Raw genomic sequence first — 19,348 nt, forward strand, 5'->3', positions numbered from 1 at the left:
CTGGCTCTTTCATTAGAGAAGCATTTTTTTAAAGGGTATTTATAGAATATCTATTTGGAATGGATAGCCCAACTTTGGTATGCACTATGCACAGTCCCCTCTGTGAACAAACTAAACATTATGATGGCAAAAATATTTAAAGAAAACGACGTAGTATAGTATGTTGATAATATGGGGGAAAACAATAAAGTATTGTATGTAGAAATGTTTCTATATTTTTACATTTCAAAGATTACTATACTATCTATATATAGATTACTATACTTCCGGGCTACAGGCTCTGATAATGTACACATTTCATACATTCATTATTTTAAAACATTTTCTGTTGCTTAAACATGTTTTGTCCATGGAAAAAAAATAAAGAAAAAAAACGGCATAGTAGGCCTATGTCGAAAATGTGAGATAAACTGTTAATTATTTTTAAAAATCAGCATTCATATATAGCCTATAAATAAATGTTTACAATAAATATAAAGTAAACTAGGTGAGAAAAAGACCATTTCCAATGACTATGACAACAATTATTTGCCATGGATAGCCCAACTTTAGCAGGCACAATTCACTGTTAACAAACTAAACATGAAGATGGTTTATTCTGCCATGGCCCCCCCACGGGATGGTTTGACCCGTAGACGCCATAGATAGATAGACGCTACATAGCCAAGGTCAGCTGACTGATACGGATGACGCAATGGCAACAGCTCACAACAACTTCGCCAGCTCAAGAGATGCACACGGAAGAGTGACTGGAGGGAATAAACAGCGATAACTAGAGTTTCCTGTGATTTAAGAGGTCAGTCAATGGCCAAACTTCCACACAAACTCAACAAATAAGCAAACTAACACATAAGCGAAACAAATAAGCAAACAAACACATAAGCGAACAAATAAGCAAACAAACAAACACGGTACCGCTGTGTTAGCTTACAGATATGCTAACGCCGGTACAGTTACTACAGTCCGGCCGAATAAACAGACCGCTCATTGTCAAATTCACCCGAGTCATGGTCACTTCGAAATAATAAAATACTGTGAGAAGTACCATGACATTTCATTCTTTTTTTTTTAATGGACTGATATTTTCGCTACTGTAGTTGTCATTGGATGACCACTTCCGGTTTACAGGCTCTGATAATGTACACACATCACTTCATAAATTATTCTCTTAATAACATTTCTCTAGCTTAAACATGGTTTTTCGAGATATTGAATCGATTTGTGTTGTATGTTTAGCAGCAGATATACTCTGTCTGCAGTGGTGTTAGGGTGCAGTTTTAATTCATAATGCGCCTATCTTGTAGCTATGATGTGTGTATAGCTCCACCTGGTGGTCACTAACTGCTCATGCTATAAGTAGCAATACTGCATTTAAAAATGACTTAGTTACTTGTAAAAGTCCTGCATAAAAATATACTTAAAGTACCCAAATTAAAAGTACCCCTTATGCATTATGGCCAGATAATGGCCCATTTCAGAATCGTATATATATATACATGATTATTGATGTGTTTTAATCACAACTGGTCAAGGCGGAGCTCATTTGAATAACTTTATATACTGCTGCTGGATACCTTCACCTATACATATATGTAAAGTTTAATAAATTAATGAGTTATATTTTGTATTAGCTAATAATCTAAACCTAAAATGTTACTGGTAACTAAAAGCTGTCAAATAAATGCAGTAGAGTAAAAACAGCATCTCTCTTTGACTCTGTATTTTTTTTAATGACATACTTTGGCATGTATTCTGATATATTGAATATTTGTTTATGACTTTTTAATGACAATTACACTTTTCTTCACAATGCCATTCTATATTAATCACCTCCATATATATATTATTAATACATATCTATATATATATAATATATATGTATTAATAGTGTACAAAATGTTTCCTTTTTAATAACCTTTTTACGAAACCTTTCTTATAACCATGTCATAATATTTGTTTTTCAAATGGAAATGATTCCAACATTAAATCCTGAGGACTTTCTTTATCTTGTGTTTCAGCATTTCGGAGGTCTGCAGATGGACTGATGTTTACAGAGGGAACTATGGAGGAGTTCAGGTTTGTCTCCGTTATTTTATACATATAACTATCACTAAATAAGTAAACTTGCCTAAATCACATTGTAGTGAACAATATGTGGGATTTCTATGAGTAACTATGAATTTATTTATTTATGACATATCATGACTTTTTATGCCTTTTATGACATACTTGACTATGACATTTTGTTAGAAAATAATCAGTCGTCACCGGCTTGCTCTTGAATACCAGGATACATGTATTTATTATCCTTCCAAGAATAGAACAAATAGCGTGTTCGTTCCATTTTCACTCTACATCGAGAAGCTCATTGGGCTTTAAATGAAAGTTAAATGAAATCTCACATTTGCCTTCTTAATAGTTTGTTTGGGTCCCTCACTTCCGTTTCGCTTCTCATGCACTGATTCGCTAAGCTGAACAGCCAATCAGTACCTACTATACCAACTTCACGGTGTCTTTTTCTTCTTTTCTCCTCACAGGACTGCGAGGACACTCATCTGACATCAATGAAGACGGTGGCTTCTGGAGTTTCTGAAGGACTTACGGTATTATACTTTGACTATTTCTGATATTTTCGACATACTATACCAGGGTTCGGCAACCCCTGGCACGCGTGCCAATGGGGGCACCATAACCAGTGGCACACTAAGAATAAGTGGAATAAGTGTGCAAAATATTTAAAAAGAAAATTCGGATCCAAAACGAGACCGCTGCCAGGGCACGTCTCCCCATTACCTGCAGAAGCAAGCCATGCACGCAACGCAGCCCCGCTCTCTTTAAAGAGCAACTTCCAGGTTAAAGACACCTGTGAATAAATGTGTAGGAAAATGATGAATACACTAGATTTTCAAAAAAATATACAGAAATATACACGACAGTGACATCTGGCGTCGTTTTGGTAAGAAATGTTCACTTCCGCATACACGGGGGGACACAAGGGGGAGAGCGGCCGGTGTAACGTATTAATAAACATGGATCCCAATGCTAGTTTTGACACAGAAGACACAGAAGAAGTTGAACACGAATATTCGAATGCATATGACGGACCACAACCTTATAATTATGAGCCTGCTAGGCGTCCAAGAGACCAGGAGCAGCCAAGGATTAGAAGAAATAATGGCCATCGGAGAGAAATTGAGCTGTGGTGTGAGGAGAACCAGTGGAGAACTGGGCAGCTGTCTTGGTGAGTGACCGGCGTTAGCTACAGAATGTTGTGAAGTTAGCTATCATATATCAGGCTATAACTAAAGTAGTATTGATAATATAGTAACGTTACTGGCAGGACTGTTGATGCTGATCCATAACAGAAACTAATGCGCAAGTATCAGCCGTATCTCGCGTTACCTAATGCAACTCCACACTACGGTGCTGTGTACCGGAGGGGAGACGCGAGATACGGCTGATACTTGACGATCTGGCGGAGAAAGGTTGTGGAGCCTCCGTTGATATGTCGTTGTAAATGGCTTGATGGAAAGCAGGTGTGTAGTCGGGGAGGGTGCACAGCTGATTGCAGCAAGTGAGTGGAGGTTGAGCCGGGAGCCAGGAGTGACAGCCACCACGCACACACAAACAACACAGACAGGGGGAAACAAACAAACACAAAGGAGACGGCTGGAGCAGTACAGCCACCACAGCGTTACCTAATGCAACTCCACACTACGTCTTACGGTGCCGTGTACCGGAGGGGAGAGAGAGAGAGAGCAGCGAAGGGGGGGGAGAGAGAAGTAATAAGGTTTCCTGATAAAGCTGTGGAGAGTATGTGCTGCAGGGAGGTGGATGCACAACGCACCCAGGAACGAACGCTAGCTCCGGTCCTTTTTACTGTGGACTCGATGTCCTGACAGGCTGGTATTTGTGCAACCTGCACAAACACAATACTGCACCATGATTACAAATGGTGAAATACAATGTAAAACTACCGAAAAATACCAGCTCACTAAAACACAACCGCTCAACTCAACGCAACTACTAACTATACCCGCGGTCAGAGAGCGGAGATGTGTCCCCTGTGTGATGTAATATGACGCGTTTGACTTATGACCAGTGCTGATCGTTTCACCACAGAGGAAAGCACTTTGTTAAATTCGGCATCATTTAAGTTGCGTTGACAGGTCCACACACTGCTTCCCCGTAGCGAGGCCCCCCCGGCCCTCCTGTGGACAGTTCACGAGCATCGAGCTCCCCCCCCCCCCCGTTGATAATTCATCGTTGATAACAGATCGTTGGCACGCTGATAACATTTTTTTTTTGTGATGGCACGTTATATCAAAAAGGTTGCCGACCCCTGGACGTTTTGTTGAATATTTTCGGCATACTGACTTCATGGTATCTTTTTCTTCTTTTCTTCCCACAGGACTGCGAGGACATTCATCTGACATCAATGAAGATGGTGGCTTCCTGAGTTTCTGAAGAACTTACGGTACTATACTATGACTTTTTACGATGTTTTCTTTTTGCATTTTTCCGACATTGTTGACGGGTTATGACTTTTTTGCAATTTTTTTCAACATGCTATATTATGACTTTTCTGTCATCGTTATCGACATACTATACTACGCCTTGTGTCTACGCACTACACCGTGCCTTATTTCCACATAAAATACGATGTTTTCATGGGTTAGGGTTAGCTATACTGACTTCATGGTGTCTTTTTCTTCTTTTCTTCCCACAGAGAGTGAAGAGAGGACCCCCTCCGCCACGCCATCAATTAAGACCCCGGCTGCCTATGTTTCTGAAAAACTTGTGGACGTTTTCAGCCTTGGGGAAGTATAGCAGACTTAGCAGCCTGAGGGACGTATAGCAGACTTAACAGACTATCGATGTGGCTGCAGTGAGAGCACACAGCCACTTAGCAGACTTAGCCGACTTGGGGCGGTGGCTGGGGTGCCGAGCGGCCCCCCCCCCAGCCACGTCAGCCCCCCCGACTTAGCAGACTTAGCAGGCCTACAGACTTAGCAGACTATCGGCAGTGACTGCAGGGCCCTGCACAGGAGTGCAGTGAGAGCCGGCAGCCACCTATCGGCCGCTTATTAGACTTAGCAGACTTGGGGACGTTTAGCAGACTTGGGGAAAAGGCTGTACTGCTATGTATGAATAAAAGTGAATAAAAAAAAGTTTCTTAAAATACATTTGTCTCTTTTGTTCATTTCCAGTTCTTAAGATAGTATCCTATTCAATACTCTCTTACTTCCTAACCCTCCTTTCTTCTATTCACTTAACCAACATCCTATTTATGTATCCCTTTATCGTTATCCTTCTCCATCTCTGCATCGTATAAGGCTCAAACCTGCAACCTCTGGTCTACCAACCACCCTTCTATCTCCTTGAGCTATGAGACCTGATAACAGTTCTCTGCTTTTACTTGTATTTGACTTCTTCATCAAGGGAAAGACACCTTAAAACTCTGCATGGCACAAGACTCAAACTCCTGGGATCTTTAAACCCAGTGGACCACCCGAGGTTTGAACTCACGTTCTCTGGTCTCCAAGACGGGTTCTTATCACAGTGAGCCATCCGACCTGACACAGTTAGATGTTCCCTGGCCTCTCTGAGATTTTCCCCTCAGGTTTGGATTTTTTTAAAACACAGCTCAAGCACCTCTTATTTGACTTAAGACGTTATTGTCTTGTAGTTTATGGTTCATTTGGGTTTGTTAAAGATGACTGGACCTGAAGAGCCTTGAACCGGCAACCTTCAGTCTCACCGTCAGTCTTCTAACGCTCTGAGCCATTTGACCTGACACAGTATGAGAATGTTTTGAAGTGTTTTTAGCTTTTTATTTGGGATGATGGACTTTAAGAAAAAATGCACCTCACAAGGATTGAACTAACAACCAACAGCTTTCGGGGCAATGTTGGATCTCTCTGAGCCATTTGTTGTGGCTCTTCTCCATTTCATTTTCTAATCTAATTCTTCACTTTGGGTGTTGGCTTTCAAAAATCACTACACCTCACGAGGATCGAACTTAAGACTTTAGGGTTGCTGAGCGGTTGTGTATCTCTCTAAGCTATTTGACTGTGAAGCTTGCTATTGTTTGGGAGTTACATAAAAAAGTTCAAAGAATGTAGTTTAAAAGAATGTATTAAATACATACATGGAAAACGACTGGAAAACTTAATTAACTATTAGGTGTGTTTGACCCGTCTATGGTTTGACCTAAACAAAAGTGTTGAACCTGCTCTGCAGACAGGAGGGAGAGCATGTGCAGTGAGTGACCACCAGGTGGAGCTGTACACACACATCATAGTCACAGGAACATTACTGGGGTGGTTGTACAGACAAAATCAAATCAAATATTTTGACCTGGGGAATATTTCTTTATATTACATAGCCTGTACCAGTGATATAATTACTGTGGAATACAGTTCAATTAGTCTGTTTTCGATAGTCAACGTCTGTAGGGGTAATTTGAGTGCATTTATATATTCCTAATAACTTTTTTTTGTACTAATGTAGTGAGTAGTGCACCTCAAGGCCTGACTCCTCCCCCAAACACCCCCCTCATTAGAATATAAAAGCCACCTGCGTCCCTTTGGCTCTGCCGTCACGGTCGCTGGTACAGGTAGGCTGCCTAACTAAAATATAGGATACTTTTCTCAGTTCTGCTAGTATTTGTATGCTAACTTGCTACATCCTTGCAGATTATCTTGAAGCTCAGTATCCAAAACCTTTTCCTGTAAGCAATGGAGCACCCGAATTGTTTGTCTGCCACATGGTGAGCTATTTTTAACCTTCATTTAACCATTACTTTTGGGTTCACTTACTGCTGTTTTGTTCTGTTCTCTAGACTTAGTTATTTTTGTTTATACTGTTAACATCTTTTGTTTTGCTTAGTTTTGTTTGTTTACTGTGTTTTGGTTTATTTAGTAGTTTGATTAGTTTTGCATTTGTCTTACACTTATACTTGACCTGTTTATCATTATTTAACCAACTGGGATCCTTTTGTTTAACCTCGTTTCAGTTTGTTTGTTTTAGTAAAGCTGAGTGCCGGTCATTGGGGGGTTAGGGGGGGCCTAGTAAGCCTCACTGTTTGTGGTGAAGAGTACCGGGGGGCACGCGTGAGGGGCCTGTTGGCTGTGACTGCATCTGGTGAGTATTTGGATGCACCCTAGCGGCACGTGAAGTAGCCTGCCACCCCATTGACTGGCCTCAGCCCACCTTTAGTTTTGATTTGTTCTTATATAGACATTTAGTGTTGCATTTTAGGTGCATATTTTTTAAGATCATTTTAAACTGAATAGTAGTTTTTATAACCTACGATTTTATCTTACAGCAACCTTTCCTGAGTTTCCTTTTGATTACATTTGAATAAAAATGACTTCACTTTGAAACCCTTCTCGGCCCCTGTGTCCTGAATGTGAACGCATGAATAGACTCATTCAAAACCAAAATCATGTTTAGATTATTGTAATGATTGGCACACAGAAGTTCACCATTGCTCATCTTTATTGATAGTACTCTTCCTTTCATGATGACACGCTGTTCTATATCTATTTGAAGAAGTTCAGGAAGATGTCGTCATCCGAGCCTCCTCCTCATGTCTGAAAAAACACAAGCAAGACTGAGTGAAATAAATCTGCCACTTTGTTTGATTAGATTAAAATATATTTTACTCACAAGTTGTCCTGAACCTCCACACTCAGCTTCTCCCGTAGAAGCGAGATTTGGGGGCAGTGAGCTGCTTCAGCAGGCGCAGCTCGTCGTCCTGATTCTCAATGACCTTCTTCAGCTTTTGGACTAACTCCAGGTTACCTGAGAGAAGGCGAAGAAAGGTGTCACTGATTTTGGTCACAAGTGAAGAAATAACATAGAAGCCTATGAATAAAAGACAGGTAGTATCCAGTGCATGTAAATGGTCTGCAAAGGCTAGAATCCCTGTGGTCCCCTACCTCTAGTATCATATCTCTGTAAACGAATGATATCAGAATAAAAGCAGACTTACATCCAGCACTGGGTGCAACAGCTGTTGGAACAAGAGCATTGATACAATATTAGTTATCAATAACAACCATAGGGAGGTTATGTCGGAGGTGCTTATCACCAACAAATCAGATAAATGTGTAACGTGAGCTTCAACGTCTCTGTAAAATAACAGCATTAAAGCGTATAATGTACAATTACTCTGTAGCAGGGGAGAGGTCTGTATTCAACAAATGAGTCTACCTGGACGGAGAGCGTGATCAATACTGAATCCAGAGTCGGCGTCTGAAATGACAAAATAAATGTTTGTCATACTTTTCTGTTGTAACTAATTTGATACATAAAGAGAGATGTAAAATGAAAAAATACAGTTTTACCTACAATGCTGTGTTTCTAGAATTATTTTTTTACCCCACATTAATATCCTTTTGTATGTCGATTTATTAAATAAGGGAGGATTTACTCACTTCCTCCAGCAAGCTTAGTAGGTTTGGGATCTGAGGAGCACAAACGTATAATAGATAATGGCACACTTTCTTTTGGCATTTTTTTACAGTATATTTCAATAAAAGGTTTTTAAAGGTGACGCCAGTGCTGTGCGTTTGGGTGGTTCTGCTGCCCTCTTGTGGACAATAAATGAAGCACTGCCACCAGCTGAATAAAGTCAATTTACACAAAGCTTAGTAGTATAAATATCAGAAATAATTACCTGGACCGAGAGCATCAGCCAGATCGAACCCTGAAAAGAAAAGAAAAGAAAAAATAAAGATTGAATAACCTGCGTAATGAGGTGGGAATGTGTTCTAGTGAAGAGTTCTCACCAGTGGGTTTAGTCGGTTCCGGTTTGGCTTGTCCCGAGGAGGATCCTGGAAAGTAAAGACGTTTTTATTCCTCTCATTGCTTTGAGGTCACATGAGCAGTGAGAGCATCAAACTGCTGATTCATGCTAACAACCTTTACTGTCTTTAGTCGGGAAACAACCATTCATTTATAAATTAGAGATTGGGTGATTGCTACAGATTAGAAAAACAACATCAAGTCATTCTATTAACTAGAACTACAGTGAGGAGAATTCAACTTCATTGATTCGCTGGGTTTGAATTTGACATTCAAAGTGTTTATCAATATTTTGCATTTACTGAAGCAACTCACCTCTGCCGAAAAAACCATCAAATAGGGACCCTGATTGAGAAAGACAGAAGAAGTCATTACAACACAAGATTTAAGGTCCACTCCCTGCTTTAGGTTGTTGTGAAACGAGTGGGAGATGGGAGGGAGAGGGGATTTGTGGTTGTTATTTGAAATAAGGGTGTGTATGTGTAATCTCTCCCCTCATGATAAAAAGCTTTTATATGTAGAACAGATAAAGGATGAATGGATGGAAAAACTAGGAATATTATAACTGACCATAACCAGTACATCTGGACAAAATAAAATGTTTTATTGGTGACCTTTATTAACAAACTGCACCCCGTCTGACACCCTTTGAATAATCAGTGTGTAGCTGAGCGTTACCTATGCTTGGATTTATCATTCTGTTACAATAAAAACATATAATAAGTAATATAACAGCAGAGATTTAGCATTTAACTTAGTTTATTAAATATACCCTAGGCTAGGCATGTTAGTTATGCTCCAGCACTTTGTGGGTGGTACATGGAACATAGAAAGAAAGCATACATAGTGGAAACAAACGTAGAAAATGTATCTAAAGAGGAAAGTAATGCCTTTTAATGAAATAAAAAAATTCAAAAACGACATTTATGGAGAAGACCCCCAGAAGTTAAACCTTACCTCTGGCTGAGACAGTCCCAGAGACCAGCAGCAGGAAAGCGACGATCAGACTGAACCTCATGGTGACGGTGTTTCCTCTAAGAGATCCAGAGGTGCAGCTGACCTCCACCTTTTAAAGAACACGCCGGGTGGGGCAGGCTGTTACAACAGAGATATTGCGAAAAAATTAACTTGACGAAAACAGATGATTTCAAAACAAACAGAACAATTAGTGGTGAGCTTGTCTTGTTTTGTAGTATCAACATTACAAGGAGCCTCCCTGTTGGTGTTTTGCATAATTTGTTATGGACCATAAGTAACAATTGTGAAATTACCTTGTTCATAATTGTATTCAGGAATGTACATATCATAACAGGTAACTGATTAGAATCCACAGCCTACCATTAAAGTGTTTATTTATTTTTTTAGAAACCATTGCATGAACTATGTGTTGGTCCCAGCCAATGAAAATGCTCCGTGTTGGATCGACTGTTGCTTGGTTGCCTATAAAATGAGATGGTTTTCATCTTAATGGAGTCATTCATTTGGAAAAATACGAAAGAGTTTCTTGTGTAGATTGAGTACAGTTACAGCCCATAATTTACCCCTACCACTGAATTAGTAAAGGTCAGTTCACAGCCAAATCCCCCCCCCCCCCCCCGCTGGGTGTCAAGTGTGACTGCAACATCAAATAATTGAATGCTCCCTTTCAAACAGTTTCAAGCTTATTAAAAGGAGACATGGCACCAAAGGTCAAATATAGCCTGAATGCATTAGATGACCCCCCTTTGTCCCCATAACAAATCAAATTCATATATCCAGGCCAAAGAAAAATAGCAGTAAACAAGACTAGGGATACAAATCCTTTGGTTTATGGTATTCAGCTGCACGTCTGTCCATGAGCCTTTTGGAATATAAAACACAAGTCAACATTCATCACTTTAATGCAGTCTCCCCGCCAACACGTCTACACCACTTATTCGGAAAACCACAACTGCTTTCGGCGGCGATACAATGCAACACTTTGGTCAAAGAAACATTGGGATCAAAGGGAAATGCCAAAAACAAGATCTTGGTTTAACAGTAGTGTTGGAAAGTAACCAAGTACATTTACTCAAGTACACATTTAAGGTACTTGTCCTTTACGTGAGAAATGTCTTACTTACCCCTTCATACTTCTACTCGACTACTATTTAAATGAGTAAATTAGACAGAAAACTAATTGGTGGCCATTTTTGCTTAAAGGTCATCTATTATACTGTTTTTCATCAATATATTATAGGTCACAGATATATACAAAACATGTCTCTGAAGTGTTTGGCTCGAAATACCAAACAGATCGTGCATTGTAGCATCCCATAATCCCCTCTGTTTCAGCCCTGTTTCCAAAGTGCTGATTCTCTGTCTCTTACTTTAGATGAAAATAAGGAGCCCCTCCCCACGCCCCTCTGAGAGATATTTGGTTAAAAATAACACAATGGTGCTCGAGGAGGAGATTCAGGTGATAATGGGGAGGGGGGGTTACCTTGGTTGGTTATTGGCTGATGGTTACACAAGTCAAAAAATCGTTATGATATCATAAAGTGTCCAAAATCTGATCAGCTCATTTTCAGACAGGTTTTTATATAAATGGATCAGGACAAAAAGAGAGAGAATCTTTTTTCCTGAAACTTTCAGAATCTCTTTACACAGAGGGGACACAAGTTGATGTAGAAAATACATGAACACGTGGATTTTGAATAATAGATCCCCTTTAAGTATGTGTGGGGGAACACATTTCATAGCACCAGCTGGTCAAATATAAAGATTTGCTGCTTTCACATTTACATATTTTCTGCAATGTGTATTTTTTTTTATCCCAATACTTTCAGCACCATATTAAATTCAGTACTTTTACAGTGTATTATTTTTACTTAAATAATGGATTTGAATACTTCTCCAGCTTCTGCTCACCAGTTAATCTGCAGCTTTGTGGCTTCTTGTGAATGGTCTTGTGACGCAGTTTATCTGAGGCGGAACCATGGGCAAATAAATCCCGTGCAGGCGCCGAGCCGGACTCATTATCAAGGAGCACCGCTTCCGGACCAGGCGGAGGAATGTGGCTGCTGTCAGTGCTGCTGCCTCTGCTGCGGCTCTATCTATGCGGAATTAAAGTCCTCATCTATCAGACTTTCAACAAGTCTTTTACACTACCAGGTCAGGTCAAATGATATCTTAAAAATGTCTGCTTCCTGCAAATCTAACGTTATATATTTGTTTTGTATATTTCAGCTAGTTACAGTACGTTCGGTTTCTATTCCGGACTCCGTTAGAAATGCGACAATTTACAAATAGATTATCTCATTTCATCTACATAAAAACATAGTTGATGGATCCTGAGTTATTAAAATGTAATGATGGTGTCTTCTAATGATTTCGGCATCCATCTGAATAAATGACGAGGTGTCGTTCACTTGTTATAACGTTAGTTTATTATAATCTTCTATGAAAACAATAACAGAAACCATGTGGACCAAATCTGTAAAACGCCACTGCAGAAGGATCATGTATGTTTAATCTCTAACTATTACAAATTATTAAAGCAGATTTCCATAATGTTTATTTGTGTACTTTCAAAAAGGCACAACAAGGTAATTGTTGCTTTTCTTAAAAAAGTTTGGTGAGACTCTCTATAAATGCATGTCACTGCCATACTGTCTAATACAAGTGCTCTAGTCTAGAATAGATAACATGCTTCCAATCATAATTATGAATCACATATGTAACCCAAAACAGGTTTGTCCATTCTACTTAAATGTCTGAGTGTACGTGTATAAAAAAAGTAAGTCTAAATACTTTAACCATATGGATAAGGATATTGATATAGTGCTTGTATGCAAACACTTCTAAAACTAATGTTTTTACCCGTAACATATACTGTATATATCACTATAAAACAAACAACAGACTTTTAACTGAAGTTTATTTCCTAGTGAGTGGATCAAAACACTGAAAACAATGAACACTTTATTAGCTGCTATCTTATAGTATTAGACACTCACTGTGTGATGTTGTTTTGACTTCGGAGTATTTTGCGTAACCCCCTGATCCCACCGGAAGCGTCTGCGCTGCGCTGCGCTGCGCTGAGGCTGCGCCGCGCTCTCCTCCTGCGTCATAACCCACCAGGCGCGTTTCAAAACGTTGCGGAAGCGGAGCGTCGTGTGTGCAGCCTCGCAGTTGTTGTTGATTTTGGAATATTTCCTGGACATTTGTACTTCTACAAGTAGTTAGGCTACGTAGTTACATGGTTTATGTTTGTGTCTGTTTAAATCGTGTTTATTGTTGTTATTTCCTATTTTGTTGTGTTGTAGACTACAGACACAGTTAATAATAATTGTAATATTCCAGTTATAAACGACAAGAATCAAAGATGTGTTGCTGTATTTTAGTGGTAAAAAAATATGCATTCATCAGTGCCTGTAAACCGGAGGAGAACGCTGGCATGTATTCTCCTACTTGAAAGACTACGGGGGGGGGTGGGGGGGGAGAAGGAGCCGGTTTTGGGTGCACCCCCCAAACCAGCAAAGGAGAAAACAAGGTGATTTTCATCACCTCGTGGCTGAGCTGAGGCTGGACAGCCAACGACATCGCCAATATTTTCGGATGAACGTTCCACTTCCAGCCTGCGCCGCGCCGCGTCAAAAATAGGATTCATCCTATATTTTAGAAATTCCTTGCGGCGAGGAGCTTCTGGGACGCTTCAAGCCGCGGCACAGCGCGGCGCAGCGCGGCGCAGCGGGTCTGGTGGAATAGCACCCATTGACTAGAGTGGCCGCGATCGCTAAAAACGGCGCAGACGCTTCCGGTGGGATCAGGGGGTAAGAGCATGTGATGAAGTAGAAAGGGATCAATACACAGAGAAAAAGGACCATTGTGTCCCCAGACTGTGAAATGGATTGAGAGGAGCTTTATACACTCGTAATCTTACAAAGAATGCCGGCTATTTAAAAGTTATAAAGGGGATTTCATGCATTCTTGGTGTTTTTATGGAATATCCTGCATCATGACTACTAGATCGTATGTGAACAAATAAAGCAAACATTCCAGTTGTTCTGCCTGGCTCTTTAGGTGCAGCCAAAAGATGGTCATCTTAGCCCAGAAACTGCAGAATGAAATGAATGTCTCAACCAACTTTTGTTAAGAAAGCTAATTTGCATATTTATCCAAATATTGAACTACCCTCTTAAACTGTTTCTGCATGCACTTAATCAAATCCAATTCCATGTCTCATAACTGTCCATCAAGTTATTACACCTTCTTAAATAAACTCAGTTACCAGTTTATTATGTACACCGAGCTACGGTCCTGTAATGAATCCTCCTTCCTGATGTCTAATGTGAAGTTTTTAGCAATTCCCCAAGTTCTGATCTATCACTGTAATCAAGTTTTTCTTGTGTGCATGTTAACATTTCTGATGGATTACAAAATCCCATTTCAGTCAGCATAGCTTCACAAATAGCTAGAATGTCTAATCAACATCCTCAAATGTCTATTTCACTATTCTTGTTAGGTGCTCAGTAAGTGAAGGCATCCAAGTGGATTGCTAACCAAAGGAACCCATGGAGGGTAAAAGCTCAGGACCTTCATGCTCTGGCCTCAATCTGGTAGCACACCCACGGGCAAAAAGCAAAGTCTGGAAATACTTTGGCTTCGACACAGATGCAGATGGCTGCATTCTGCACTGGAAACGAATATACTGTCGAGTATGTATGAGTCAAATAGCTTACTCTGGAAACACGTCCAATCTTTCGTACCACCTTGAGAAGAACCACCCTGTGGAGTTCAGTGAGTTTGTGAAGAGCAACACGGATCAGATGCGCGAGGCGTTTGCCACAGCATTCTCCAGGATAAAGACCGAGCCTACAGGAACACACGTTCAGCAACCATCCCAGGACACCAACCTAAGGCAGAACCTAAACTATGAAAACAGACGACATAATGATCTGACAATAGCTGTCATCAACTTCATCTGTGAGGGGTTGTACCCTGTGTCCGTAGTGGAAGAGCCTACTTTCAAGACCTTGATGAGCACCGTCGATCCTGGATACTCCCCACCGAGCAAGAGCGATCTGGCACTGAAGATGCTTCCTCAGATGTACTGCCGAACCCGGGACATGGTGTTTAATGAGCTTGCTGGGGTTCTGAATTGTGGGGTCACTACAGACCTCTGGCAAAGCCAAACCCAGAACAGGACATACATTTCCCTTTCAATGCATTCAGTTAATCACAACAGTGCAACTGGTTTCTCCATGACCAACAAGTGCCTTAAAACGTTTGAAGTGCAGGACGACAACACAGCTGAGAACATCACCAGAGCGATGTATGAAACTTTTGTTGAATGGGGGATAACTCATAAAGTCATTGGGGCCAACACAAATGGTTCTGTGGACATAGTGAAAGCATGCTCTCTCCTGGAGCTGTCAGTAGAAATGCCTTGCCTTGGACACACCGTCAATCGCGCCCTGGATGAAGCGCTCCAGCTGCCGCGAGTCGACAGCTTTTTGGGAAGTTGCCGCAAACTTGTTGATCACTTTAGAGAACCGACAATCTACCTGCTGAGGGAGAGGCAGAAGCAGCATGGCCTCGCTCAATGCCCACTCATCACAGACAGGGGCAGGTCTTGGTTGGCCACATTGGCGATGCTACAAAGACTGAAGGAGCAACAGGTGGCTGTAACTGCAACACTGATCGAGGGCTCCAGCAGCCATCATTTCAGCTTCGATGGCCCTGACTGGACCTTTTTAGAGGGCTTGATTGAAGTGCTCCAGCCTTTTAAAGTAGTGGCAAATATGTTCACTTCCTGCAGGTACCCAACCATTAGCATGGTCAGGCCGGTGCTTCATATGTTGTTGAACACCACCCTTAAGGTCAACGAAGGGGACCTCAAAGAGATCGGCATGGCCAAAGAAGTCATAGCAAAGGTCCTATCAAGCACTTATTCACAAAACACACAGCTGTCACAAGAAATCTCAACGTTCCTGAACATCGCTACGTTCCTGGATCCCCGGTACAAAAAGCTTCCTTTCCTGTCCACACAGGAGCGCTCCAAGGTGGAGAGTAACATCGTAGAGGAGGCGAAAGCAATCCTCGAGAAGCAGATTGGAGAGCGGCCACCATGCGTTGAAGATTTCTCCGTGGTGTCTGACGAGCCACCGAGCAAAAGGCCTCACAGAGAGTCCGCCGGCAGCGCAACCCAAGAGAACCCTTTGGCCGCCATATTCTGTCAGTCCGATGCAGACCAGAGCCAGGAGGAGCTGCACGCACAGGTGGTGGAGGAGCTGAGCAACTACAAATCACAGAGAGTCCTGGGTCTGAATGAAGACCCTTTGCTGTGGTGGTCCAGCCATGCTCTCTTGTTCCCCACCCTCCCCAAGGTGCTGCAGAAGTACTGGTGTGTTCCCGCCACCAGTGTGCCATGCCACCGGCTGCTGAGCTCCTCTGGGACTGTTCTGTGTGGGAAGAGGAACCGCATAGCTCCAGCTTTAGTGGATCACCAGGTCTTCCTGTACGAGAACTCGCGGAGCTACTATGAGCCTGAACCCTGTGAGGATGACTTGGACAATGTTTGGGAAGGAAACTGTAGTCTCGGTCCGCCGGTGGAATGACTGTTTGCTAAAGAGTGCAGATGACTCCCGGCACACTATTAATACACTGTGGGGAAATGCCTTGTTGCATATCTTTAAAACATTTCAGATGAGAAGATTGTTATCACTTCAATGTCTGTGGATGAATCCTAATGGCTTAAGTAATCTGCTTTTCATCTCGTGCTATCAAAGTTTTCATTTCCCACATTATTTTTGTATATTACCAAATACCTAAATTATGTATTAAAATAACTTATTTTGGATTTTACTAAGTCTGTACAGAAAATGTAGTTAACAGAAACAGCAGAAGCAGCTGGGATATCTTGATTATTATGTAATCAATTAGGAATATTAAAAAAAGAATTAGGCTCTTTGACTGAACTTTGGGGCTGGATTTTGTACTGTATATAGATATTGCAAAACCTATCAATGGCAGAGTTTTAAAAATGACTTGCTTTGCAGAACACTGGCACTTTTATGATGTGAAGGAAATGTTAAAAAAGTAAAGATTTTGTTTTCAAAATGTGCCTGACTGGTTGATGTTCCTTTATTGTTGCTTCTCTTTGAATACATTTTGATTGTATAACATCATATTTGCCCTGACTCCAGAAAAGCAGGTAAATGCAGGCTTCATAATGCTGTGGTGCTCTCTCCTCCTACAGTCTTACCCAGGCAGGATGGAAGGGTGGCCATTGTGACGGGGGGGACCAGAGGGATGGGTTATGAGACAGCGAGACACCTGGCCAGCCTTGGCATGCATGTTATCATAGGTATGCTACTGTCCATTCACATGCCTCTAGTCTCATTACATCGACCTGCTACCCCTTCTAATACATGTTAACTACATCTCTTCAGTGCAGCTTCTATTTCTACATTTACAATGTTTCAGAGAGTTTGGCCGCAGCCTACCTTGTGTAGTGAACATCTTTAATAGGTAGTACTGTGAACAGATGAGCGTTAGTCATTGTGCGTGAGTTAATTTGTGCTGGACACCCACCCTCTGTGATCTCCATCACCTCCAGCTGGGAACGAGAAGGAGGAGGGGGCCGCCGCCGTCAGGAGGATCAAGGAGGAAGGATGCGAGAGGAAAGGTAACGTCTCTGTCCCAACACATCAATGCAGATTACAAAGGTTTAAATAACTGCAGTCTGGATAGTTTCAGTTATTAAAACAGCCATCAAATCCTTACTAGTAATATAAAACATTAGGTCCAGTTTGAATATTAATAATGAATATCAGAATACCTTTATTAGTCCCACAGAGGGGAAAAGCTTTTATAACCACGAGTAAAGCTTTATATGAGAGAGATATATTTGTGTTATAGCCGGTATCTAAATAAAGATGTGCAGAGGACATGAGCCCAGGGCAACAGGAGACATGATATCTAAAGTCCTCTTCTTTTTATCCACATGGAGAGATCACTTACGCAGAGAGCAATCCTGAACATAGCTGTAGACACCTTTGTTACTTTAACGTTAGGTTTTCGTACCCATAATCAACCCTGTGTTGTGTGGCTTTGTGTTCACAGCTGAGTTTGTCTACATAGACCTCACCTCGCTGAAGTCGGTGCGGAACTTTGCCCAGGCGTTCAAACAGCGCCGCCTCCCGCTCCACGTGCTGGTGAACAATGGTAGGGTGCACTGCAGGGGTTGGGGGTTGGGGGGGTCACAGTATCCATTATAACAGATTGGCACTAACCTGTCCTCTGTGTGCTGCAGCGGGGACCATGATGGTGCCTGAGAGGAACACGGAGGACGGCTTTGAGTTCCACTTTGAGCTCAACTACCTGGGCCACTTCCTGCTGACCAACCTGCTGCTAGACACTCTGAAGAGGTCGGGGCGGGGGGGCTCCTGCTCCAGGATCATCAACATGTCCTCCGCTACTCACTACGCAGGGGTGGTGCAACTGGACGACCTAAACAGGAGGTATGACATCAGACTTTTTAAACTCACACCCCAAGCTTTCTCTGTTTTTCTCTATCTTAAAAAAACAAAATATGTCAGAATGATAATTGATATGTCCCCCCTCCCCCAGGATCTGCTACAGCTCCCATGGGGCCTACTCACAGAGCAAACTGGCCCTGGTCCTCTTCACCTACTACCTGCAGGAGCAGATGATGACGGGGGGGTTCCCGGTGATCGCCAACGCCGTGGACCCTGGCATGGTGGACACGGCGCTGTACGACAACCTGTGGAGCCTCGCTCAGGCCATGAAGAAACCTGTGGCCAAGATCCTGTTCAGGGTACAGCGAGGAAAACAACACGTGATGTTAAGTTTACAATATTACCAGTGTCTAATTTTTCTGATCACGGTTTCCTACCTCAGACTCCGGCAGAGGGAGCGTCCATCTCCGTCTACGCTGCGGCCGCCTCTGAGATGGAGGGGGTGGGGGGGTGTTACCTCTACAACGGGGAGAAGAGGCAGTCCTCCCCCCTGTCATACGACTCTGAGCTGCAGGCCGAGCTGTGGAAGAAGAGCTGCGAGCTGGTGGGCCTTTAGGAGGTCTGGAGATTATGCGGATAATAATAATAAGAGGAAGGAGATTGAATGATAGTATTATGATGGTTTATACTGTGGTACGGTTCAATGCTTGAGATGCCAAATGACTAACATTTTATTGTGTATCACCTTTAGAATGTATTCTAATCAAATGTCTAATTTATTGATTATAATGCGCAGAAATGGTTTACAATGATCACTGTGATTCAAGCCTTTTTCCACTGGGTTTTATTGTACATATTATACCAACAGATTGTCCAATGTATTACCTTGTTAATAAACATAGAGCCTCGAAGAGTCCCAGAATTCTGAAGTTATTTAAATGTGTTATATATAAATTATTTGGTTTGGTTTAACAATCTATCTGAAATGAGTGATACCAAACCCATCCAGATATATTTTAGGTTATAGATATATGTATTAGTTTTGGCTAAGCAGTCACTTAGCAGTTGGCCTGCTTGTGAAATAACAGCCA

At 41.7% G+C, this 19,348-nt stretch overlaps 2 protein-coding genes and 1 long non-coding RNA gene across 6 annotated transcripts; 2 read left to right on the forward strand and 1 right to left on the reverse strand.

Moving 5' to 3' along the window:
• Nucleotides 1-684: 684 nt before the first annotated feature.
• LOC307033493 lies at nucleotides 685-5,184 on the forward strand. Its single transcript, XR_013806529.1, has 5 exons — nucleotides 685-796; nucleotides 2,019-2,076; nucleotides 2,538-2,603; nucleotides 4,412-4,477; nucleotides 4,730-5,184. It is a non-coding gene; the product is annotated as an uncharacterized lncRNA (long non-coding RNA).
• A 2,301-nt stretch (nucleotides 5,185-7,485) lies between these two features.
• On the reverse strand, nucleotides 7,486-17,479 carry LOC307032023 (uncharacterized protein). Of its 3 annotated transcripts, none has more exons than XM_079669691.1 (10): nucleotides 17,371-17,479; nucleotides 9,772-9,909; nucleotides 9,130-9,159; nucleotides 8,799-8,843; nucleotides 8,687-8,716; nucleotides 8,445-8,474; nucleotides 8,221-8,262; nucleotides 8,000-8,020; nucleotides 7,675-7,809; nucleotides 7,486-7,598 (listed from the first exon to the last, which is right to left on the reverse strand). In XM_079669691.1, exons 2-9 carry the CDS (start codon nucleotides 9,830-9,832, stop codon nucleotides 7,697-7,699), a joined length of 372 nt encoding a protein of 123 aa, XP_079525817.1. In that variant the 5' UTR covers nucleotides 9,833-9,909; nucleotides 17,371-17,479; the 3' UTR covers nucleotides 7,486-7,598; nucleotides 7,675-7,696. The 3 variants fall into 3 exon arrangements, with proteins under 3 accessions (XP_079525817.1, XP_079525815.1, XP_079525816.1); XM_079669689.1 differs by lacking the exon at nucleotides 17,371-17,479 and adding an exon at nucleotides 12,792-12,867; XM_079669690.1 differs by lacking the exon at nucleotides 17,371-17,479 and adding an exon at nucleotides 11,704-11,758.
• Nucleotides 11,801-19,168, forward strand: dhrsx (dehydrogenase/reductase (SDR family) X-linked). 2 transcript variants are annotated; one of them, XM_079669688.1, is made up of 7 exons: nucleotides 11,801-11,946; nucleotides 17,036-17,143; nucleotides 17,396-17,464; nucleotides 17,902-18,003; nucleotides 18,092-18,299; nucleotides 18,409-18,616; nucleotides 18,700-19,168. In XM_079669688.1, exons 1-7 carry the CDS (start codon nucleotides 11,847-11,849, stop codon nucleotides 18,871-18,873), a joined length of 969 nt encoding a protein of 322 aa, XP_079525814.1. In that variant the 5' UTR covers nucleotides 11,801-11,846; the 3' UTR covers nucleotides 18,874-19,168. The 2 variants fall into 2 exon arrangements, with proteins under 2 accessions (XP_079525814.1, XP_079525813.1); XM_079669687.1 differs by lacking the exons at nucleotides 17,036-17,143; nucleotides 17,396-17,464; nucleotides 17,902-18,003; ... (1 more) ...; nucleotides 18,409-18,616; nucleotides 18,700-19,168 and adding an exon at nucleotides 14,300-16,900 and having other exon boundaries at nucleotides 11,817-11,946.
• The last annotated feature ends 180 nt before the right edge of the window (nucleotides 19,169-19,348 follow it).

The sequence above is a fragment of the Notothenia rossii genome (genome assembly GCF_949606895.1).
Source record: "Notothenia rossii genome assembly, chromosome: 3".
NCBI classification, from domain to species: domain Eukaryota; kingdom Metazoa; phylum Chordata; class Actinopteri; order Perciformes; family Nototheniidae; genus Notothenia; species Notothenia rossii.

Excerpts from the sequence above, each read along its gene's own strand:
- LOC307032023 (XM_079669691.1), bottom strand. The coding sequence starts at position 9,832 with ATGAGGTTCAGTCTGATCGTCGCTTTCCTGCTGCTGGTCTCTGGGACT. Across the intron at positions 8,475-8,686 it reads GGCTGATGCTCTCGGTCCAG|ATCCCAAACCTACTAAGCTT; the intron begins GTAATTATTTCT and ends TGTGCTCCTCAG. Across the intron at positions 8,021-8,220 it reads TGATCACGCTCTCCGTCCAG|CTGTTGCACCCAGTGCTGGA; the intron begins GTAGACTCATTT and ends TTGTTCCAACAG.
- dhrsx (XM_079669687.1), top strand. The coding sequence starts at position 14,349 with ATGGAGGGTAAAAGCTCAGGACCTTCATGCTCTGGCCTCAATCTGGTA.